The following is a 25399-nucleotide window of genomic DNA, read 5'->3' on the forward strand; positions in this document are numbered from 1 at the left end:
GTTGTGCTTGTTTCCTGAGTTATTCCGTGCATGCGGTGTGACACACCTTTCCCTCTCACACAGAATGCTGACCATCTTCCACAACATCTCTCCAACAGCACAGCCCCCTTTAATAATTGGCCCACACTTAGACACAATGTTCCACTAATACTGCCACCATTTTATTTATTTAGATTTTTATACCACCCTTCCATATGGCTCTAGGCCGTTTACATAGAACATCACAGGGTAGCTACATAGAATATTGTAACAAATGTAACAAGTATAAAAATCATAACATAGCATGTCAACCTGAACAATATTTTAACAAGAACAGGAACACTGAAACAGCCTTGGGTAGATCGGATTCTTCAGTCATGAAAGTGTATGGTTTGGGGGGGGGGGGCAGCAGGTGTTTTTGGGTTGGTCAGCCTCAAGCACATTATGTGTATCCTAAAATATATACTGACTAAGATCTTAACTGGGGGGGGGGGTGGATGTCATTCCCTGAAGCAACCAGCCCACCGGGCTAAATAAACAAGGAGTTAACTTTTATTTATGGTTTGAACATAACACTGAAGATAGGTAGAGGTTACTACATTTGTTTTCAACTGAACTTCTGCACTGTTTCCCTGTCCCAGCATTTGGAATCCTTTGTTAGAAATTACTCTTTTTTCTTAGTCAGCTTTAAGCTGCTCTTCACAGCTTCACTAAGCCAGATTCATTCTCCCCTACTTACTGTCTTCAGTTTTCTTAACTGCTGTTTTTCCAACTGTCACTCATAGTAACATTCTATCAGCTCCCATTGGCCCCTCTTAGGAAGAGGCAGAACTTGATCTGTCCATCATATATGGATACCAGTTTTTCTCTGGTAAATAGGTCAGTAGAAAGCACATCCAGGAGCAGCAGTGTGCATAACAGTCTCCCTTGTCCAGCAACAGCTGCAGCAGATGGATCAGCAGCTGTAGCTGTTGGCGGAGAACCAACTGAGGAAACATTTTGGAGCATCATTGGTTCTTTCCCTATTATTCTTCCCTATTTTCCCTATTATTCTTGTTCCCCCAACACAGAATGTGTGCAATTCTGTTCTGACAGACAGTGGAGCCAAGAAAACAGGCAGGAATTTTTGAGTCTTCCGTCAATTCTGCCTAATGAAGTGAGACTGGAATCATTTAGGGATCTTAGTCAAACTAAATGAGGTGCTAGATGTACATGTATGGGCTCCTGGCCTTTTTTCCTTTGAAAATGGCTGGCATTTAGGGCTTCAATTTATGTCAGACTGGCAGCATAAGGGAATTAACCCCCCCCCCCATACACACCATTTTCCGCACCTGAAACATTCTTATGGAGCTACTGTTTGCCTCACTGGCAAAACTAAGTGTACACTCAACAAGAAAGTTTCAGTCAATCCCTGATGAATGTATCTATATGATGCATGTTACATTTACATATTTTAGGTCAACACTAAAAACATCTTAGATGTACACTTAAAAGGTAGTATTTGAAGACTGGCTTATCAACTGGCTTATCAAAGGTAGTATTTGAAGACTGGCTTATCATTTCATGATGCCCATTTATACAGACCTGTCATTTTTATCTGTACCTTCTTCATACTGTCCTCATCCCCATTGTATAATCTCATATTTTTGTTGGCATTCAAAGCCCAGCTACTTTATGATGTGCAAATATCTTGCATGCCTACTGTGCTTATCACATCTGGCATGAAAGCACAAAGTCCAAGACAACTGGCAGCCAAAAGGTGCTGTTGGAGATACAGGCTTATTAACAGTGAAATCAAAGGATAATACCTCTCTCCTCCCTGCCCCCAGCATAATTTTAATGGGCCAGGATCAGTTATCAGGACCTCACACACCTTCAACCTTCAAATAAAATAGGCTCAGAGTTTTCTTCTGTATCAACTCAAACAGCAATCTTTTCAATGTTATAAGCTCATTTATCTCTGCTTTTTTTGTATGTCTTGCATTTCAGAGATTTCAACTTCAGAGGAAAGTCCAGGAGTTTTGGGGGTACAAGACTTTAGTCTAGGCCCATCTGAATATTCCATACATGAATTGTGATAAAATATTCAGAACTTTTAAAAGCCAGTTTGTTACAGTTACAGCCTCGGCACTCAAACAAATGGATGTTAGTCATTTGTAGGAGGAAATCCCTAAAGAAACAAAGGAACATATGGAATTAGGGACTCTTTTCATTTGTTGGATGATAGCACATTTGTTACGCATTTGTTACCAAAACTATTGAGGTTGCAAGAGGCATCAATGAAGAGTGTTATAAACTTAGACCACTCAAAGGTTCTCTATATTTCATTCTATAGTTGAATTTCAATAATCCTGAGGTACTCCAACTGCATAAGTTGTGTCCAAGAAACATCTAATGACAAGCAGATACAGTGCATAAGTGTGTAACTTAAACCTGTTGCAGCAAAATGATGTTAGACATTCTACAGAAAGGTAGGAATGGGGAGATGTTATGGAAAGATGGCAGTTCAAAACAAGTATTAAATATAAATCTTTCAGTGTAGTGAGCTCTGATTTTAAAAAGTTTATGCCAAAATATTTTGTTAGTCTTTGAAGTGCCACTGGGCTTCTGTTTTAATATTTTTAAAGCGCACTAGAAATGGCAAGCCTGTTAACAATGAAGAACAGAAATATTGTCTATTCAAAAGGATTATGGCTGCAATTCTAGAGAATCATAGATGTTTTTGAGAAGTGATTTCATGCTAATGCTGATGAGATGTAAGAATTCTCCTGAATTAGTACCCACCATTTTAAAAGTGAATGTCTGGATTTTGTAAGAATCAGCTGTTGTGTTGGACAAAAGACAAAACAACAATTAATTAAAAAATACAAGTAAAGGCATTCTCTTAACCTTTTTTTAACACAAATGACACATCAACAGACTCCTGGTAAACCTCAGCTGGGGAGGGATTTGACGATCATCTGAATTCTTTAGTTTTGTGACTTCCCTTCACAGATGTGCCTAAAGAGAGGACGAGATGAAGAGTGTATGAGAGTACGACTATTCACACTTGCCTCCTGAAAAACTCTTGTTTGTGACTAAGGATTCTGGTGCATGTCTAAGAAGCAGTCAGTTCATATGGAGCATTTCAAGGACTCTTCAATATCCCTGTCATTCCCCTACAGACTGAAAGCACATGCCAGAATATTCTTCACACTCTGTTGTTGCAGTATTTAGTGGTTGTAGTGGAGGACAAATTATCCCTCAAGGACAAGAGCCTGCCATTTCTTAATGAGAAAAGAATGAGAAGTGACCCAAAGGCTGTCTGTTCCGAGAACAAGGCTCAAAACAATACCCCAAAAGTGAAGTTCTTTTCTTTCACCATCAAAATTTCCATTTGCTACCATTTTCCCCGTAAATAATTCCTGTGGCAAAAATATGAACATAGGGGTGGCTTTATACCTGCATCCGCCCAAACCACTGGGCCTCAGTATGAGTTAATCAATGTTTCCAGTATTCTACCCTTCTACAATGTTTATTATCTTTTTCCTCTTAATAAAACAGTAAGGGGTGTTGGGGTGGGCTCAGTCTGTGATGGGGGGGGAGCAACAATTGGCCCCTTGGCCCTGGACTGACAAACGGAGGGGCCAATCACGCCTTCTGATTGGCCCCTCACCAGGACAGACCAAAATTCCATTCACCAAGCCCAGTCTGGCTGCCAGTCTGCTCCTGACCACCGCAGGGAAAGGAGGTCAGCAGGGCTGCCAAGGGGAATGAGAACACAGGCTGCACCAGCCCTTTTTGCCCCAAGGCTGTCCTAACTGTCATGTCCAACTGCAAATTGCCTCAGAACCCTGACAGAGCTGGCAGGAGGCTGGTGAGTGCCTTCTCTCCCCCTCCCTCCCTTCAGACCTGCTGCAAAGGAGTCTCTGACAGGTCCTGACTGAGGGGAGGGAGGTCTTTCCAAGAGCTACGCCAGAGAGCCTGAGGGCATTCCTTTTGAGGGGGGGACTTTCCCCTTCTGCCAAACAGTTGGCTGACAGGGAGGCCACAGAAAAGGCCCTTCTCACTTAAAATGCTGCTCTGGCCAGGGGTTAGACACAGCCAAGTCATGTCTCTTTCTTCTTTGCAACTCTCTGCAGATTTCAGGCCACTGCACAGCATTATTCTGCAGAAGAAACTGGCTCTTTTGTCTCCTGTTTCATCTGCACAATAACCCTGGGCAGTAGGCCTCAAGTCTTTCAATTCAACAACAACCACCTGTGTGGGAGGCCTTAAATGTTTCTTCTCTACTACAAACCTGTCCAAAGTGATGGGGAGCCAAGGAAGCTTGTAGCCAGACGCGGATGTTGGATTTTCGTAGGGCAAACTTTAATAAACTCAGAGACATGATGAGTGTCATACCATGGATGAGAATGCTGGAAGGGAAGGGAGCATGTGAAGGGTGGGTGCTACTCAAACAAGAGCTATTGCATGCTCAATCAATGACTATCCCAGAAAGATGAAAACACTACAGGAGCTCTAAGAAGCCTATTTGGATGAACAGAGAACTTCAAGAGGAACTAAGAAAGAAAAGGAAAATGTTCAGGAAATGGAGGGGAGGACAGAGCTCTAAAGAAGAGTACCTACAGGTTACTAGGCACTGTAGATCAATCATCAGAAAGGCTAAAGCTGAGAGTGAGCTAAGATTGGCCAGGGAAGCCCATTGTAACAAGAAAAGATTTTTCAGTTATGTGAGGAGCAAACGTAAAGTAAAGGAGGCAATAGGCCCACTGTTGGGTGCGGATGGACAAACTCTAACAGAGGATGCAGAAAAAGCAGAAAGGCTTAGTGCCTATTTTACATCTGTTTTTTCCCACAGGTCAAAGTGTTTAGGCACATCTAGAGATGGCCGTAGCCAAAGGATAGTGTCTGAGTGGCAGGTTAACATGGATAGAGAGGTTGTCGAGAGGCATTTAGCTGCACTGGATGAGTTCAAATCCCCTGGTCCGGATGAAATGCACCCGAGAGTGCTCAAAGAACTTTCCAGAGAACTTGCACAGCCCTTGTCCATCATCTTCGGAACCTCTTTAAAGACTGGAGATGTCCCGGAGGACTGGAAGAGAGCAAACGTTATTCCGATCTTCAAAAAAGGGAGGAAGGATGACCCGGGAAACTACAGACCAGTGAGTCTGACCTCTGTTGTGGGGAAGATAATGGAGCAGATATTAAAGGGAGCGATCTGCAAACATCTGAAGGACAATTTGGTGATCCAAGGAAGTCAGCATGGATTTGTCTCCAACAGGTCCTGCCAGACCAACCTGGTTTCCTTTTTTGACCAAGTAACAGGTTTGCTGGATCGGGGAAATTCGGTTGATGTCGTTTACTTGGATTTTAGTAAAGCTTTTGACAAGGTTCCCCATGATGTTCTGATGGATAAGTTGAAGGACTGCAATCTGGATTTTCAGATAGTTAAGTGGATAGGGAATTGGTTAGAGAACCGCACTCAAAGAGTTGTTGTCAATGGTGTTTCATCAGACTGGAGGGAGGTGAGTATCGGGGTACCTCAGTGCTCAGTGCTCGGCCCAGTACTTTTTAACATATTTATTAATGATCTAGATAAGGGGGTGGAGGGACTACTCATCAAGTTTGCAGATGACACCAAATTGGGAGGACTGGCAAATACTCCGGAAGATAGAGACAGAGTTCAACGAGATCTGAACACAATGGAATAATGGGCAAATGAGAACAAGATGCAATTTAATAAAGATAAGTGTAAAGTTATGCATCTGGGTCAGAAAAATGAAAAGCATGCCTACTGGATGGGGGATACGCTTCTAGGTAACACTGTGTGTGAACAAGACCTTGGGGTACTTGTGGATTGTAAACTAAACATGAGCAGGCAGTGTGATGCAGCGGTAAAAAAGGCAAATGCCATTTTGGGTTGTATCAACAGGGGCATCACATCAAAATCACAAGATGTCATAGTCCCATTGTATACGGCACTGGTCAGACCATACCTGGAGTACTGTGTGCAGTTCTGGAGGCCTCACTTCAAGAAGGACATAGATAAAATTGAAAGGGTACAGAGGAGAGCGACGAAGATGATCTGGGGCCAAGGGACCAAGCCCTATGAAGATAGGTTGAGGGACTTGGGAATGTTCAGCCTGGAGAAAAGGAGGTTGAGAGGGGACATGATAGCCCTCTTTAAGTATTTGAAAGGTTGTCACTTGGAGGAGGGCAGGATGCTGTTTCTGTTGGCTGCAGAGGAGAGGACACGCAGTAATGGGTTTAAACTACAAGTACAACGATATAGGCTAGATATCAGGAAAAAAAATTTCACAGTCAGAGTAGTTCAGCAGTGGAATAGGCTGCCTAAGGAGGTGGTGAGCTCCCCCTCACTGGCAGTCTTCAAGCAAAGGTTGGATACACACTTTTCTTGGATGCTTTAGGATGCTTAGGGCTGATCCTGCATTGAGCAGGGGGTTGGACTAGATGGCCTGTATGGCCCCTTCCAACTCTATGATTCTATGATTCTAAAGTAGCCCTTTCTGCCTGGGGAGCTGATCTTTATACTCTGCAGATGAGCTGTAATTCCAGGAGCTCTCCAGGCCCCACCTGAAGGTTGGCTACCCTGAGTTGGAAATATTCCTGGAGGTTTGGAGGTGGGACTTCAAAATTGTACAATGCCTCAGAGTCCAGCCTTCAAAGGAGCCATTTTTGCCTGCAGTTGGTAGGGAGCGGTGCAGGTGTGTCCCTCCTGGGCTATGGGCTATGGCCAGCCCTTACCAGCAACTGTTTGTATTCTGGGGCACAGAGAAGCAGACCAGCATCAGTCCTGTGAGTCTGGAAAGTGCAGTAATCTAAATAAATATTTACAGCCTGAAACCGTAAATAGAGAACAAGTAAATGGCTGGGGACACATGGTAACTGGAATGACTTTTTGGCCTGGCAAATAACCTTGGCCTGGCAAATAAAAAAACAGTATAAAAAACCTTACTAAGGTCAAGACTGCTGTGCGCAGAGAGTCTTCCTCTTAGGGTTGCCAGCTTCCCTGTGAAGCTCGCTACCCCACCTCCCTCATGGGGAGTGTGCTATGGGGAGAGAAAGGAAAGACAACTGGAAAATGCTTTGAGACACCTGAGGCCTGCTGGGTCACTGCAGACCGTTCCCAGTTCTCTCAGACCTCTCACAACCCCACATACCTCACAGGTTGACTATTGTGGAGAGACGAATGGAAAAGGTTTTTGTAAACTGCTTTGAGACTCCTTTGGGTAGTAAGCAATAGGGTACAAAAATCTGTTCTTCTAAGGAGTAACCATGAAAGAAGCATGTGGGCACATAACATTTTATCAATAGAGAAAAAATTGAAAAGAAGGAACAGGGTGGACATCTGTGTACTGTGACTACCCCATGTGTATTAGGGCAGAGGGGCATTTTGGTGTCTGTGGCCTAATTCACACAAGAAGGGAAATGACGCAGAACTGGGAGGAATTGGTTGCCATGTAATCTTCCCCTAAGAAGAGTCTCCGGTCTGATTTTCCCTTCACATATCTGAGGACATGGCTCTGGAAAGCTCATCTGTATCTACTATGCCAAAATTCCCAAAGGTCAGTCCTCTCCCACACTCAACGAACATTGCAAACCACAGGTTCTCGACACCCATATCTCCACACCCATGCCCTCATTTGCCACCACACCACCACAACCTCCCACACAACACACACATTCAACCCCATGCCCTTACATACTGGACAACTCCTTCCTCTTTCCACTGCCAAGCTCTAGCACCCGTTGTATTCTTGGATACAACGGGCTTTGCCCCTAGTTATCATTATATTGTTGTTATTGTTACTGTTGTTATTATAATAAACTGAGTTAATTGTATTGTTCCCATTTCATGTAAACCACCCTGAGCTTTCGGGGAGGGCGGTATATAAATAAAATAAATCAATCAATCTAAAAATGACTTTTTGGCTAAGCAGTACCTCTAAACGGCTCTGATACTGCCCCCCCCAATGAAGAGCAGCTTCAAAGAAGAGGATTTAAACAGTGGTAGGGGTTCTACTCACACCTAGTGGCTTATACTCTTTCAAAGTTAACAAATATGAGAATAAAGTACAGGGGGAAGCTTAATGCAGATGATTTGGAAAAAAGATATGGTTGGCAGGGAAAGGGTTAAGCAGTTTTCCACTTAGCTCAACTTTCTTTTTAAAAAATGACATTGGAGCTCCATTACACATGCTTACATATAACATGTAGCCAGCCTTTCAGAGCACCAATCATGAAAACTTCTGATGTTTTCCATCTACCTCAATAAAGAAAGAAAGCCAAATGAATGAGACAAACAAAACTAAATAGGCTGCCCAGGATTGCCACTGTGGAATATATGAACAATATGTGAGGGAAGTGGTGTAGCTGTTTGAATGTTGAGTCAGGACTCCCACTGCCATGGAAATACATTGGGAAACTCAGCCAAACTTAGCAGGGTGACTGTTTTGTGAAGGTGGATGAATGAATAATGTAAACTGATTTTGATCCTCATTGGAGAAAAACAGGGTTTAAGCAAATAAATCTTCACACCCCAATTTAAAAAGAATCAATTTTGGACTAATTTTGGGATATTTTCAAATGGTCTTGTAAGGCCATGTGTTTCACCAACTGCAATTCAATAGGACACATAGTGTCCTATTACATAGTAGGGGATATTATAATAAAGTGTCTGAAGTTTGTATTAGGGCACAGTGGAATGGATTCAGCCCTATCCTAAATACCCATCCTACAACTTAAGCTGCTCTTCCTCCAACAATTTTTTTTTGTTTGAGGAAGACTCCTTCATCTAGTCCAACCCCCTGCTCAATGCAGGATCAGCCCTAAGCATCCTAAAGCATCCAAGAAAAGTGTGTATCCAACCTTTGCTTGAAGACTGCCAGTGAGGGGGAGCTCTAGCCTATATCGTTGTACTTGAAGTTTAAACCCATTACTGCGTGTCCTCTCCTCTGCAGCCAACAGAAACAGCATCCTGCCCTCCTCCAAGTGACAACCTTTCAAATACTTAAAGAGGGCTATCATGTCCCCTCTCAACCTCCTTTTCTCCAGGCTGAACATTCCCAAGTCCCTCAACCTATCTTCATAGGGCTTGGTCCCTTGGCTCCAGATCATCTTCGTCACTCTCCTGTGTACCCTTTCAATTTTATCTATGTCCTTCTTGAAGTGAGGCTTCCAGAACTGCACACAGTACTCCAGGTGTGGTCTGACCAGTGCCGTATACAATGGGACTATGACATCTTGTGATTTTGATGTGATGCCCCTGTTGATGCACTTGGATCCTTCACTTTCAAACTTGAGGAGGTAGTTGTACATGGTTTTATATAGGATTGCATTTTTGGGAAAGATAACTTACTTTTGAGAAAGATTAGCAGTCATAGGATGAGAATACAGATTCTCTTGTGGACCTATCCATCAGTTATATTACAGACAGCAAAGAATAGGAATGGACAGGAGTGAGCAGTGGCATCTCATAAGCACTGATATTGGGACCAATTATCAGTATTTGGGGGTGAGTAGTGTTAAAGGTCTCTTGACTCGGTCCTTGAGCAGCAGGAACTGAGAGCTGTGATTTCTAAGACTCAGCATGGGTTTCGCAAGAACAAGTCATGTCAGACCAACCTTATCTCTTTTTTCGAGAAAGTGACTACCTTGCTGGATCAGGGGAATGCCATGGACATAGTTTATCTTGTTTTCAGTAAAGCTTTTGATAAGGTTCCACATGATATTCTTGTTCACAAGTTGGTAAAATGTGGTATGAATCCTAATTCTGTCAGGTGGATCAATAACTGGTTGACAAATCGTACGGTTCAGCATCTTCTTGGAAAACAGTGACAAGTGGAGTACCCCAAGGATCTGTCCTAGGGCCTGTGTTGTTCAACATATTTATAAATGATTTGGATGAGGGATTAGAGGGGATACTTATTAAATTTGCAGATGATACTAAACTGGGAGGGGTAGCAAACACAACTGAAGACAGCAACAGAATCTTGATGGGCTTGAGAAGTGGGCTAAGCTGAGTAAAATGAAGTTCAATAGGAACAAATGTAAAGTTCTGCATTTAGGTAGGAAAAACCAAATACACTAATATAAGATAGGGGAGACTTCTTGGCAGTAGCATGTGCGAAAAGGATCTAGGAGTCTTAGTAGACCATACATCGAACATGAATCAGCAGTGTGACTCAGTGGCTAAAAAAGCAAATGGGATTTTGGGCTGTATCAAATGGAGTATCGTGTCCAGATCACGGAAGGTGATGGTACCGCTTTACTCTGGTCTGGTTCGGCCTCACTTGGAATACTGTGTTCAGTTTTGGGCACCCCAATTGAAGAGGGATATTGACATACTGGAACATGTCCAGAGGAGGGCAACAAAGATGGTGAGAGGTTTGGAGACCAAGACATATGAAGAAAGGTTGGGGGAGCTTGGTCTGTTTAGCCTAGAGAGGAGATGACTGAGAAGGGATCTGATAATCATCTTCACATATTTAAAAGGGTGCCATATGGAGGGAGCAGAATTGTTCTCTTTGCCCCAGAGGGATGGACCAGAACCAATGGGATGAAATTAATTCAGCAGAAATTCCATCTAAACATCCAGAATTAGTTCCTGACAGTTCTAGTGGTTTCTCAGTGGAATAGGCTTCCTCGGGAGGTGGTGGGTTCTCCATCTTTGCAAATTTTAAAATAAAGGCTAGATAGCCATCTGATGGAGAGGCTGATTCTTTGAAGGAAAAGGGGTGGCAGGTTACAGTGGATGAGCGATTCGGATATGAATGTCCAGCATAGTGCAGGGGGTTGGACTAGATGACCCATGAGATCCCTTCCAACTCTATGATTCTATGAGTCTATGAGTCTATGAGTCCTTCTTTCTCATGAGGTGGCCAAAGTATTTGAGCCATAAGCATAGATGGCTTTAAAAGGTGATTAGACAAAATCATGGAAGATAGTTTCATCAACAGCTGCCAGCCAAGATGAGTAAAAGGAACCCTCATATTCTGAAAATTCAGTCTAGGAGGCAACATCTAGGGAGGGCTTGGGTTCTGTTTCTTGCTTGTTGGCCGGGTGTGTAACTTGTTGGCCAATGTGAAAAACAGGTTGCTAGGCTAGATGAACCACTGGCTTATCCAGGAAGGTTCTTATGTCCATATACATATGTGTGCATGCATACATGTGTGTATGCACACTTTCTAAGCAGAAGAGGAAAAAGGTAGCTGGTGTTTAGTTTTAGCTGGTGTTTTAAGTGGTATGAAAATTCTACGTAAGACAGACATCTGGCAGAGCAGTAGGCAGGAAGTGAGACCATTGCAAAGGAGTCTGTGGCTATACTGATGTCACTATGTATCTTAGAGGCAGGAAGTGAGATGCCTGCAGAAGTCAGAGAGGAAATGGATATGAAAAAATGAGGTTAAACAAACCAGAATTTATCAAGTGCCATCTACACTCACTTTCTTAGAAATCATGGCAATGCTTGGCTGCTTGAGTCACCAGTTTATTTCACATCTCACAAGACTAAACAACCTAACAGCAAGGAAAGTGAAGATACACTTGAGCAGACAGAAGCAAACTCTACCAATGCCTTTTGCATTGTTCAGAATGCCAGTTCCTTTGATAACTTTATTTTCAAAATAAAATGTTTGACCAGTGGTTTGTTATGGTGCCCCACCCATGGTCTCCTAGAGTTCTTTGCTGGGCTATTTTTATGCTTCTTTTACACAATGCCACTGACCTGCTGTAGCAGACTGTGTACTAGAACTTGGCTGGCTGCTCACTTGAGCATTGGCTTCCTGATATTCTTCCTCCTGTAGGACAAGCTGGAAGAAAAATAAAGAGGTAAGCATCTGGTAATACAAAACAACATGCACCAAGGATAAAAACAACTACACTTCAATCTAGTCAATGCCTTCTGTTCCAGGTGTTCTGCAAAAGCAATACTCATCAGCCTTCTCAAGGTTATTGTACATCTTACCATCCCATCTTGGTTATTAACACTTGGGTTAAAAAGTGCATACTTGGTAATGTGTGTGAAGCAGAACAATTGTCTACTTCTCTTTCCTTTCACACCTTGTGTGTCTATAAAGTGCTGTCAAGTCACAGTCAATTTGTGGCAACCCAGCTAGAGATTTTTAAAGCAAGTGACATTTCCATTACCTTCCTCTGCAAGATAGGTTCAGGTGGGTAGCTATGTTAGTCTGAAGCAACAGATCAACATTTGAGTCCAGCAGCACCTTTAAGATCAGCCACTGGACTCAAACTTTGTTCCACTGCAAGGGTCTTCCTTGTTGCCCTTCCTTCCAAGTACCAACCCTGCTTAGCTTATGAAACCTGACACTATCAGGATATACCATGCTGTCTTCTCTCCCTTTCACACCCTACAATGACCCTTTTTATGGCATAAAATAGACCAATTTTTTATCCTGTTCAGAACAGTAGTGCTAGAAGTGCAGAGGTGCTCTGGATTTTGAGAAGATGTTGTAGCACATATGTGAAACTGGGTTCAGTGTGTGCATGTATTTGTTGTCTATATGTTATTCACATACTCATCACTGCTAAGTACACATGCATACCTATTGGGCTAGACTTTCAAACAAGTTCCCACCAGCCAGTCTTTATGAGCATTTTCCAAGAATACGTTTCAGGCAACACAGCAGGGACTAGCCTGAATATTGAATGCAAGTGCCAAGAAAATGAAACTGCCCAGATTAAAGTTCAAATGGCAATCCATCTTCAGCCTATCATGCAGACAGGATCTCTTTTTAAATTTCTGGTTATCACTTCTGGAATCACCTGTATCTGAAGGTTCAACCTAACTTATGGAATTCTTCTTGCATACATTTGTCATCATGTTGGGAGGTGATGCCTAACCCCAACTTGGTCCCATCCTGGCTACTCAAGCTGAGGACTGCCAGGATCCTAATTCACCCATGTGAGGAAGGTTGGGAAAAGGTGGTGGCCAGGATCCAGACTGGTTGCTTCAACACAGGACAAGGCTGGGAGCCAGGCAACAGCAGGGAGGGGAATAGTCAGAAGACTGGGAAAGGCCAAGATGGTAGAGACTAAGAGGCAGCCCTGTCCAGCAAGGGGAAGGAGTAGGGCAGGGAGAAAGGCAGCAGAGGGAAGAGGCAGGAAAGGTTTCCCTTTCCTTTTAAAGTCTCCCCAATGGAGCAGGTGAAAGTGGATTAGAGACAGACTAGGTGGGGATGGGGCCAGGAATACCATATAAGGGAAGGCACTAGAATAATAGAATCATAGAAGAAAAAGAAGAGTTGGTTCTTATATTATTATTATTATTATTATTATTATTATTATTATTATTATTATATTTATACCCCGCCTCCCCCCGAAGGCTCGAGGCGGCTTACATAAACCCGTCCCCTAAAACCATAAAATGACAATAAAAACCAATGATTTACAATAATTGTAACAGCGATGGCGTAGCCTACTCATTTGCTCTCCGCATCCTCATCTACGGTGGGGGGTGACGCTCTCTACCACCAGTTTGTGAGGGGGGGGGCTGATCTTCTTTCCGCCCGGCCTCAGTTATAAGCCTGGCGGAAGAGCTCCGTCTTACAGGCCCTGCGGAATGCTGGTAATTCCCGCAGGGCCCTCAGCTCTTCCGGGAGCTCATTCCACCAGGTTGGGGCCAGGACCGAAAAGGCCCTGGCCCTAGTCGAGGCCAGGCGGGCTTCCTTGGGGCCGGGAACGACCAGTAGGTTAGCCCCCGCAGAGCGTAAAGCCCTGCGGGGGATATAGGGCTGCTTTTCTCTACCTGAAGGAATCTCAGAGTGGTTTACAAGCGTCTTCTCTTTCTTCTCCCCACAACAGACACCCTATGAGGTAGGTGCGGCTGAGAAAGCCCTGATGTTACTGCTTGGTCAGAACAGCTCTATCAATGCTGTGGCGAGCCCAAGGTCACCCAGCTGGCTGCATGTGGAGGAGTGGGGAATCAAACCTAGCTCGCCAGATTAGAAGTCCATGCTCCTAAGTATATCAAGAGGTGGAAGGGGCCATCCAGTTCAACTCCTTGCTCAATGCAGGATCAGCCTAAAGTATTCATGATTAGTATCTGTCCAGCTGCCGCTTGAAGATTGCCAGTGAGGGGGAACTCAGCACCTTCTTAGGTAGCTGATTCTACTGCTTAACTTCTCTGACTGTGAATTTTTTCCCCACTGATATCTAGCTGGAACCATTCTACATATAGTTTAAACCCATTACTGTGGCTCTTATCCTCTGCTGCCAATAGGATCCACTCCATGCCCTCCTCTGACAACCTTTCAAATACTTAAAAGAAAGCAACCATGTCCCCTCTCAACCTTCTCTTCTCCAGGCTGAGCTTTCCCAACTCCCTCAGCCTTTCCTCACAGGGCTTGGTCCCCAAGCCCTGGATCATCCTCATCACTCTCTTGTGAACTCTCTCAATTTTGTCCATGTCCTTTTTGATAGGGGGGCCTCCAGAACTGTGCACATCACAGGCGTGGTCTGGCCAATGTGGTATCTAGCAGGACTCTGACATCTTGAAATTTTGATGTAATGCCAGTCAGGGAAGAAGCAACGGACTCAACTCAGATGCCGGAAGATCTCATCCATTGTTTTACTTCTGCATACATCAAAAATCTAAGTCCTTTATTCGAAAATCACTTAACCTTCTCATTTACTTATTCTCCTTTTCTTTATTCTGTAATTAGACTTTGTTATATCATAAATGGATAAGCTACCATGTCCAAGTCAACCATTAGCCACCTTGTCAACTCTGAATGGCAGTGGCTATCCCAAGTCTCAGATAGGGATATGGTGAGCTTACCATGTTCAAAGGTGCTGGTCAGATGTGAGCCAATCACCCACCCTGTTTGGTTCATACTGAACAGCTGAAAATGTCTGCTTATTAGGTTTGCATTGAGGTTTTGCAAAACTGCACATGCAAAAAAACTGCACGTGCTTTAGGATGCTTAGGGCTGATCCTGCGTTGAGCAGGAGGTTGGACTAGATGGCCTGTATGGCCCCTTCCAACTCTATGATTCTATGAAAAGATGCTGCCAATTTAATTGAATCAAAAGCCATTATCATCCCTAGGGACTAGGAGTATGTATAATGAAGGTAGGCTCTTATTAAAACACATGTATTATTGAAATACTGTCTGCTGAATGCTGCAAAGACTGGGGATAGTAGAACTCAATCAGGTTGTGTGAAAATACATTTGTGAAAACAAACTGTTTCTACAGTGTGGTGTAGTGGCTAGGAGAGGCAGCCTCTAATCTGGAGAACCGGGCTTGATTCCCCACTCCTCCCCATGCAGCCAGCTGGGTGACCTTGGCCCAGTCTCGGTGTATACACACACACACACACACACACACACACACACACACACATAAATATTTGTTGCAAGCTACCCTGAGTGATGTTTTATTAGTAGAATGGTTGGACAGAACATTTTGATAAACAAAATGCAGACACATGCCACAGTTGCAAAGCTACATTGTGAGTCCTGGCTGAAACATATTCTTGGCTGTTTCACCACAGACTATCCCATAGCAACAGGTATCTCACAGCTAGCCATTGTGGTTGTTCTGAACACTGTACTCAAAACTCCGAGCAAGCAACCTCCTTTTGTATTTTTAGTGTGGAGCATTAAATTTTTCCTTTTAAAAAATGTGATCTTCCTTGAAGATTCTGGACAGGTTAGATATAAATATTCTAAAAGAAGTTAAAAGCAGGACTCGACAATAATCTTATAGTGTAGGTGAAGGGAGGAGTAAACCATTGATCTCTTGTAGTCCTAAAGAACAGCAGACTATATTTTTAAAACTTTCTCCACAAAACCTGCCATCAGAATATCATCTCTTGTCTTCATAGCCCACTGTAGCTCTACTTTCACAAAGCAAGGAAAAAAAGACTTTGCAATTTTAAGAATACTTTCCAGGGATTAAGCCCTATTGAGTAGACTTTAGTGGGATTCTGAATATGTCTGCGGAATAAAATTGCACTATAAAGATACCAGGAAGCAATGGTAATGATGATATAAATTGACAGAAGGCCTAATTCCCTTGCTAAGGATAGATGCTGAAATGTGGCTTATGCTTCATGTCAAGGTTAAATTGGCAGGGGACAGGATTTCCTACTAGATCATAGAGACTGGGGCTGGTCTTTTTGTCCATAGGCTAATAGCTTGTATTTGGACCCTGAGAAATCCTGGTGGAGCAATCTCTTTGTCAGTTACAAAATTTGTCCCCAGTAATAGCAGGAAAGAACAAGTGCTGCAAATTCTGGTAATGCTTTTGTTGGTGATCAACTTCAGATCCTCTGAAGAAGACATGGGAAGGGGCATGTAAGGCCTCAATGTAAATTTCATGTCAAATCTCACTTCACAAGTAGAGAGAGATTTCTTTAAAAGAGGGAAAAGAGATGACCCTGCCAATTATAGACCGATAAGCTTGTTATGTGTTGTCAACAAACTGTATACCAAACATATGTTGGATAAATTTATGGTATGGCTAGAACAGGAAAAGATCATTGTACCCATTCAAGCAGGGTTCAGGGAGGGCAGAGGCACTTTAGAGCACTGTCTAGCATTACAACATCTTGTCGAAAAATGTGCTTCTCAGAAGGAGAGAAAGAGGGTTGAATGCAATCACTTGCAGCTTCCTTAGCAAGGCAGAAGATGGCTTAGGGAAGAACTACACATCAAGCTTGATTCTACTCAACTTACCCATTTTCGTGGTCTTCCTCTTGGCTTTTTTTCAGCTGAAGCTTGTACCTTTAAAGAAAGAGAAACAAAATCTGATTTTTGTGTTAGGTAGCATATGTTCTTGATAACCAAGGCAATAAGCACAGTTAGATATTTCCTGAAGGCTATGAAAATGACTCTGGAAAAAGGATAGAAGTCCAGTAGCATCTTAGACCAATAAAATGTTTCAGGGTATAAACTTTCATAATGGTATCTATCAAAGTGAGCTTTGACTCATGAAAGTATATACTGTGGAACATTTTGTTCATCTTTAAAGTCCGATTGGACTTGAATGTTGTTTTGCTACTACAGACTAACATGCCTGCCCACCTGGGATGGGCATGAACCACATTACTGGGTTTGTGACTGAACCATGAACTGAACCATGAACAATGAGGTTGGTTAGCAAACTGAACTGGTTTGCACCAGTGTGTGAGCCATTTAAAGTTTAATCCCCTAATTTCTTCTCCCCACAAAAAATAGTGGGGAGCAGAAAGCAGTGGTCTAAATTAGCGATCCCCAACCTGTGGGCCGCAGACCACATGTGGTCCGACTAATTGGAGGTGGGCCCCGAAAGACGCCTTCTCCCCCCCCCCCGGCCCTTTACTTCATCCACCCCAGCCCTTTACAACACACTTCATTGTTGTGGCGTGTCTGTATCTTATTTTGAAGGGATGTTTAAACATTACCATAGTGATCAGAGAGCACTAGGGCAGTGGTTGAGAGAACTATTCCCCCCACTGGGCCTCAGTAAAAGGTGTTGAGTGGTCCCCGGTGAGTGGTCCCCGGCGTTGAGTGGTCCCCGGTGATAAAAAGGTTGGGGACCACTGGTCTAAATGACTCTGAGCCACTTAAACCAAACAGCTGAGTGGCAGGAAGCTCCCCAATGCTCAGCTGTTTTTAAATGGCCATGAACCACTATGAACGACATCAAAATTCGTGGAGGTTTGTGGCAGGTCTTCAGTTCACAAAAACCACTTTGCAAATCACAGATGCCAAATACTGGACCAGCAGCAACTCTCTGGATTCAGAGGAAGGTCTTTCCCATTCATTGCTTCCTGAGATCCTTTTTGCTGGAGAAGCCAATAACTGAACCTGAAAGACCTCTGTGCCGCAAGCAGGCATTCTGTCACTAGGGCATGGCTCCTCCTCCATTGATTCAGGTGCAGAAGGAATGGAAAGAATCCTGCTTGCCTTTGTGCCCATCTATTAAATTTCCTGTTATGAACATGAGACAGGTAAGCTGACTGGAGAAAAGAGGAAGCTGACAGGAGAACTTGGGTTTGGATATTAGGAAGGGAAAGGGTGTGGAGACAGAAAGATCAATTATGAGGATAAAGGATGAAGACAGGAAAACAAGATGAAGGATGGCACTTTACATGGCAAAGGAAAGTGTGTTACATTAGGCTAGAAAGGACTATTTATGAGAACTAGGCAGTGAATGATAGTGTCAGAGAGTAAAGAGACAATGAATAGACAACAGCAGTTGTTCAGTGAAGAGGTGGAAGTTGAGTTATCCTTGAACAAGTGGAAGTTGGGTTATCATTGAACAGAACTGGGAGAGAGTGGCTTCTAAATGTATCAGGTATGTGAAGTTCACCTAATTTAAAAACTTTATCCAAACATAGAAATGAAAGGACACCAAGAATTTAGTGTTACTGAGAACATACTTCACTCTAAAATAGCCAGGAGGATGTGGGCAGAATGCCAGTCAGTTGAAAACAGCTGCCTGCCGTTGTTTTTTACCTTCTGTCTATTACTGGCACTCAGCTCTTTGCTTCCTTTTGGCCTCCCCCGAGGCTTCTTCGGTGGCAATGGTCCAGAAGACTCCTAATTGGGCAAAGAACAGGGGAGAAGGGAACACTGAAATATTAGAAAAGGGATTCTAGCCAGGTGGGATTTCATAGTTAGATTAAAATTCATCAATCTTGAGTTTTGCATGACTCACAAACAAATATCAGCTTTTTAAAAAGTTTAAAAATAAAGTTTTCAGTTCAATGGAAGAATTATGAGTGACTTTAATTAATAAAGGAGCTTTTAAAGAGAGAAGTAAGCTTTTAAAAGCTTTTATAAGCTTTTATAAGCTTTTACAAAAAGAAGTAAGACATAAAATAATAATAATAATAATAATAATAATAATAATAATAATAATAATAATAATAATAATAATAAATTGTATAATACAGATTTTTAAAAAGAGATTTTTAAGTAAAGTACATAATATCCTTATCTATGGTTCCTCCTTATATTTGTGAAATAGGCCTTGGGGAGGAACAAGTCCGGCTGTCTGAGTTAGAATAGGGCCAATAATTGGCCCTGCCCCTGCAGCTCCTGCCCTCCCTCTCCGAGAGCTTACCCCTCACTTCACAGATACGCCTGGCTGCTGGAGCCAGTGCGTCTGCGAGTCTCTGCCGCTCCACCCGTGCACTTGCTGGGCCCCAGGTAAGTGGCCCTGGCGGCAGGGAGGATGGGTGGAATCCCTTTCCCTTCCCTATGGACCGCCAAGCATGCCTGCCGCCTTGCGGAGTTAGCGGGCGCGCTTGGCGGGCTGCGGGGAAGCGGCCCCAGCGGCGGGGAGGAGGGGGGAGTTCCCTTCCCTGTGGTCCTCCAAGTGTGCCCACCACCTTGCAGAGGCGGCGGGCATGCTTGACGGGCCACAGGGAAGCGGGCCCGGCGGTGGGGACGTGGGGGGAGTTCCCTTCCCTACGGCCCGCCAAGCATGGCTGCCACCTCTGCGAGGTGGCAGGCATGCTTGGTGGCCCACAGGGAAGCGGCCCCAATGTCGGGAAGGAGGGGGGAGTTCCTTTCCCTCCCCTATGACCCGCCTTGCGTTAACAGGCTTTGCAGCTAGTATAATACATAATACTGAGTCTACGCCATCTATTTAATGTTAAGATTTTAAACACTTAGATTGCTTATTAACAATTAAATGCTGTCTAATAAACTAATTAGGCACGGGCACAATCCAGTTCACAAATGAAAATTTATGATAGATTTTGGCTGATTTGTGGTTTGCGAAGCAATGTTCACAAACTGAAGAACCATAATGAATTTCCATGAATTTTGATGCAGGTTGTGGCTGTTCATAGTTGTTTGTGAAGAGCAGAAAGTAGGGGTTTAAATTGCTACAACTTGTGTATTTTGAAGAGTTAGGCTGGTGTTCCCTGGAACCAACTTGCTTTCTCTGTAGTTACTCAGTCCCTTGAGAAAGACATTTTTAAAGTCCCTAGGAGCCCCATTCCTCTTGGGACTATGGTTCAAGCAGACACGATACTCCTGTAGTCCCCTCCATCCTGTTTTTTTAAGAGATAAAACAACCCCAGCAGGAATTCTTTGTCTTTGGAAGCAGCATGTGCTTGGAATGCTCTACATACAATTCTCAATTTAGGCAAATGATTCCCCCTGGGAGCTGTTTTGAGATCCTGGGAAAATAAAAATGTCATTCTTCATAGCTGATGTGTGATTGTAGGGAAAACAAGTTGGGTACAGGGAACCCCAACTCAACTCACCAAAATTGCAATGTATTGCTTAGCCCCTAATTGTCTGCAATGCATGGGGTTTGCTGGCCGAATTCAATATAAAAACATTTTGAAAACTACTGTGGTATACCAGTTACAGCCTTCTAAGCCCATTGATAGGCCTAATTCTGTTTAGAATGTCACTAATGTTTCTATATGTTTACATATGTTTCCAGATGCTTGTGAGCATACTTGTCTCCTTAAGATCAAAATACATGCCCACGTGTTACACTGCTAAAGCTTGTTTGCAAATTCATACACATATGTACTTATCTTCACACTTCCTATACAACTTGGAAAAGATAGAAAATTAGACCAATAAATAGAGATATTTGAATATTTTTTATGAACCAGATACAAAATTCAGTTCCCTCTTGGAGGAAAGCAAGGGACTGAATATACACATCTATCTATTTACTTCATGTATATTTCACCTTTCTTGCTGAGATGATTAAATACAATAGACAATATAACACAAGGAACAGTGAAATAAAACTGGATTACATAATTCAGAGAGCAAAGCAAAGTACTAAAACCAGAGTTATAGTGCAACACAGTGCCAAACAATGCAACAAAACTGGAATGCCAAATGAGAAACGGTGTAACAGATACAATGGACAATGGACAAAAATCTAGAAAACTGCCTAAAATTTCATGCATTAACTAACACCTTATTTCTAACTCTTCTCCTTGAGACCCCTCACTCCTTCCCTCCTCTCTCAAGTTTTGAGCTAATGTTGAACTGCTACCAAATATGGAAACAAGCCATTGGCCCATCCACTCTGAAGGGTCTCAGAGGGAGGAGGAGGCTTCGTTGAAACATCTGTTCCTTGGAGTGTTCTAACTGGCAATAGGGAGATGCCAGGAATTGAAGCTTGGGCGTTCTGCTTGCAAGGCCTGTGCTCTCACTGGGCCACCCTGCCTCTAGACTCATAGAACCCACTGTAATACAATGATAGTAATAAAGCAATACACTACACAAGCCTTGACAGCCCCATTACACCTTGTCAGTTCTCTCAACCATGCCCTAATTATATTAAAGAAAATAAATGCTGATCTTTGAATAATGTTTCGTACTTTAGCTGAAGCCACTGTGATAAAATCACATTTTTGCATTTTCTGCTATGATATATACCCCCAAAAGGTTTCCTGAACTAATTAGAGTTATCTGGACATGGCTAAAGCAGTTTCAGAGAAACATCTAACTTCAGTCACTCTAAGAACACTCTTTGGGACAAAAGAGCAGCCATAAATTTAGTGCTTATGTATCTGAAAAGAAAATGCACATAGACTGCTAAGAAGGTGGTCTGCATTTACCTGCGGCAGCTTCCTTGGTCGTCCCCTCTTTCTTTTTGGCTGCTCAGTCAGGGGCATTGATTCTAGCTTTGCAACACTGCTCATAGTGGACCTTCACTGATCTTTTGTATGATGAACTGCAGCAAGAATGAAAAGCGTCACTTTTCCACTGTTTATTCCTTACTGCCTAGGAGTAGACACCCTTCACTGCAAGCCTGAAAGAGCTGAAAAGACAATGCAGTCCTATTTAGCTAAGCATCACCTTTCCCAAAACGCTTCACAAAGAACAAGCAGAAAAAGTCTTGTTGCTAAAAGAAGCCCTGTGGTACTTTCAAATGCTTAACAATGGTAATTCATTCTCCTCTCAGTTTATCACAATAAAGAAACTTTAAAACAATTTAATGTGAAGGTTTCCCCCACCCCCACAAGTCAAAATTTTGTAATAGAATGGGTTAGTAAATGAAACAGAAACCTTTCATCCAATTCAGTGGCATTCAATATGCTACCAGATCAGTGGATACAAAGAAGATGCTTTTCTTGCCTTCCCCATGGAATGTCTAAATTCTTTATAGAGGATTCTTAAGAATGCAACAATTCTGGTTAAACTGAAAGGTACCATCACCTGGGATGTTCTCTTGTGTTCATCCCACATAAATGACTGGGAGTGATGCCAGGATGTTCAAGCATTCTTTTGCCCAACACCTGCTCATCTCAGTAGGCCTTGTCCAGAAGATCTGCCTGGTTAATTGCTCCCATTTGTTCCCAGGATCTCACCCCAAACTCACTTCCTTCTCTGTCATTAAGTCAAGGAGCAACAGCCTCTGAAACAGAGTAAGATGCTTCAGCTTCCTCTCTCTGTGCAAAGAATTTAATTAAGGATTCTGAGAACCTTGGGGGCAAATCTACACAGGTATTGCAGGTGTAGACTCAGGGATGTGATGAGAGTCCTGCTTTACACCTTCTTCTTCAGGCATGGTTGGATGGTATATGACCCTGTCCACTTGCTGAACCTGAGGCTAACTAGTGGCATTCGTTCTGGATACTGGAGGTAAGCTGGCAAGTTCTGTGAGAGAAGAGAGGTGGGATATAAATGCAATAGTAAGGAAAATCTTACCTGTGGAAATTTAGAATACTCTTCTGGCCTTATCACACCCAACTGTCTAAGAGCAAGGGAAAAAGAGAGAGATTCACTGAGTCATCTTCTTCCTGCCTTTAGGAGGGGGAGAAAGCTCATTTTGAAAGCTACACAACTTCATTTCAGGAGCTTCAGCAGTTGCTGTGTAGCCTTTTCTGTTCCGTCTAGTGTGATGAGGAAATTAGGTTGAGTGCTGCCTAACCGGGATCTTACAAAGGCAGTCCTGAGTTGTGACAGCAAGTGAAACAAAGAAAGGGAGGGGAGGGAGCGACAACCAGACATCTCTCAACTGGCGGTTTTACTCTAAAGTTACTCTTTCTTTTAAAAAAGAGAACAGAGAATCTGTCAGAGAATATTCACACATTCGAGAGGGCATTGACAAACCTATGTGCCGCAATCTCATTTCATTCAGGTTTCTTTCTTTTTTGAAGAAACAAAAGTTCTGTTTGGCATGCAGAAGAAATGTGGTTATGGGTCTACCATACAAGTACTTTTAGGGGCTTTTTCCATAAGTCACAGATGACAGTGACACTCAGGATGGGACATTTGCCAGAAGAGTAACCACAGTTCTGCATGTTTTTCTGGGGTTAGTGGTGGAAATTCAGCTCAGAAAGCCAGCAGCCTATATTCCCAGTTGATCATTGCAGTGGACAATGAGAAATGCAGGAAGTGTTCCTGGGAAAGATGGGCATCTCTCTCCTTCAAGCACCATCCAGTGACCAGAGCCATCTTTTCTACCTATCTAGCTGGTGTTTTAACACAACGAGCACACTGTTCACTAATAACTAGTTAAAACATCTCTGTGTTGCCTTTCTGACAAAATAGGGTCTCCAAGGTGGCAAAGGTTAAAACGTTAAAATGTTTCAATGTTAAAATATTTAAGATATGAAAGCAGCATTTAATAAAGTGTACATAAAATATTTAAACAATTCATTAAAAACATACTAGTAAACAAGCACACATAATAACACATGCAGGAAGAAAGACCAAGAAGTTATTTAGCATTCTGGTTGTTTTGCATTCTTCATGCATGGCTGTTTCAGCCCTGCAAGCCCTATTCTACCTTGCCTACTCCTGGAGGTTGCGAACTCCTGGAGAGGCATCTCTTTCTCTCTCTCTCCCCCTCCCACCACTGACCTTTATATGGGGTTGGCTGATGAGAGGGTCAGAACTCCCAGGGGCTTTACGCACCGGGATCTTTGTAGCAAATTGGTCACTGAATGAAAAATCGCCATTCAAAATAGTGGAATTCGTCGTTATGCATACCTGCCTTTGTAGTGGAATCCAGTTGCGTTTTGTAGCGTTTCCCACAGGCTTCCGGTCTTGGCAGAAATCGCTAGAAAGGAAGCGCTATTGCCGAGCTCGTCCCGCCCCTGGCCATCAAGCAGCCAATGGGCAGCCGTTAGCATGCTCCCAAACAGCCCCTTTCCCTTTAAGAAAGGTTTTTTTTTAAAAAAAAAAGACCCATTGCAACGAATCTGTGTTAATTCGTTGCAACAGAGAGACCCATCCAGCTGCCTGGTGTGTTTGAGCTGTCGTTTGATCGTTGCCACACTCCCTCCGAGTGAAAAAAAAATCCCCCCCCCTCTCACGGGCCCGATTTTCGGCTGAATGAATGTGTAAAAAATAAAGTGACTGCTTAGTAGTGTGCTTAGTGACTGAAGTGTGCTTAGTGACTGAAGGGGAGGGACTGAAGCCGGGGAAGCCTCTAAACTGAAAGAGGCTCGCTGGTGCGTTTATCCCCGCTCGCTCGGAGAAAAAAAAATGGCGATCGCTTCGCCGGAAGATCAGAGAAGAGAGCCAGGGGGAGGGACTTTGTAGAAACCGCAACAATGTTAACGCACAGGTCTTTTTCGCTAGTGTTGCAGATTGGTTGCAGGAGTGTATCGCTTTCCGGAGGGTGAATCCACTTTTGGGGATTTCCCTGAAAGCGCTACAAGGAAGCGCTTTTTGCAGATTGGTTTCAGGTGTGTGGCAGATTGTCGACGACGTTGTGCAAAACAGCAAATCAGTAGCGTTTTCAATTGGCAACCATTGTGCTATTTTGAAGGCGTGCAAAAAGCCCCCCAGATTCCCATCTCAGGCCTGAGACCTTGCTTCTTTGTCTCCTGCTGCCAGGTACATAGCCACCATGGGGACAATTTGCTTTCAGGTGCACCTCTGGAGGAATAGCCATACTATGTTTATGCCAATAAAGGTGTTTCACTTTGACTTTGAATAGCCATATGCCAATTGCTGGCCCCCTTCCTTCCCTTCTTATGGCTCCCCTTTCTCTATAGCACATTTGAGGTGGGTAAGAATTGGGTAAAAATGCAATCCTCCTTTTCCCTATTGACTGAACATGCCCTGAAATATGGAACAGACACTAGTTACTCAAGAACTTACTGCTTTCTATCAAGTTCCTGTTACCTCAAAGCTTTCTTTAGTTTTCCAGGTGAGCACATGGTCAATGGCTGCCTTCCTCTGATCCCAGGTTAGATATCCTGCTGCTTTGAGGGCATTCTTACTAAAAAGAGAGTTTCTTCCTGGCTCCCCTGATTTTTATTACCTCTCCTCCCCATCCACTGACCAGGTCAAGAAAAACATATACTAGTCCACAGGAATCCCCTTTCTAGTATTTGAATTCTCCAAATTCTCTCCCCTGCTTGGAGGAAAAAGGGCATTAACCAGCTATTTGCATTTGAAGGAAGTTGAGCAATTGGGCTAATTTACCTCCCTATGTCTGTCTCTGCCCAGAGAAGAGAGAAAAAA

At 43.2% G+C, this 25399-nt stretch overlaps 1 protein-coding gene across 1 annotated transcript; it reads right to left on the reverse strand.

Annotated features, from left to right (window-relative positions):
- Positions 1-14: 14 nt before the first annotated feature.
- Positions 15-22870, reverse strand: LOC143832103 (uncharacterized). Its single transcript, XM_077325942.1, has 6 exons — positions 22628-22870; positions 21535-21650; positions 18446-18529; positions 16682-16729; positions 11708-11792; positions 15-2979 (listed from the first exon to the last, which is right to left on the reverse strand). The coding sequence occupies exons 2-6, from the start codon at positions 21616-21618 to the stop codon at positions 2936-2938; spliced, it is 345 nt and encodes a 114-aa protein (XP_077182057.1). The 5' UTR covers positions 21619-21650; positions 22628-22870; the 3' UTR covers positions 15-2935.
- Between the last annotated feature and the right edge of the window lie 2529 nt (positions 22871-25399).

This window comes from Paroedura picta, chromosome 3, assembly GCF_049243985.1.
Source record: "Paroedura picta isolate Pp20150507F chromosome 3, Ppicta_v3.0, whole genome shotgun sequence".
Taxonomy (NCBI): Eukaryota; Metazoa; Chordata; class Lepidosauria; order Squamata; family Gekkonidae; genus Paroedura; species Paroedura picta.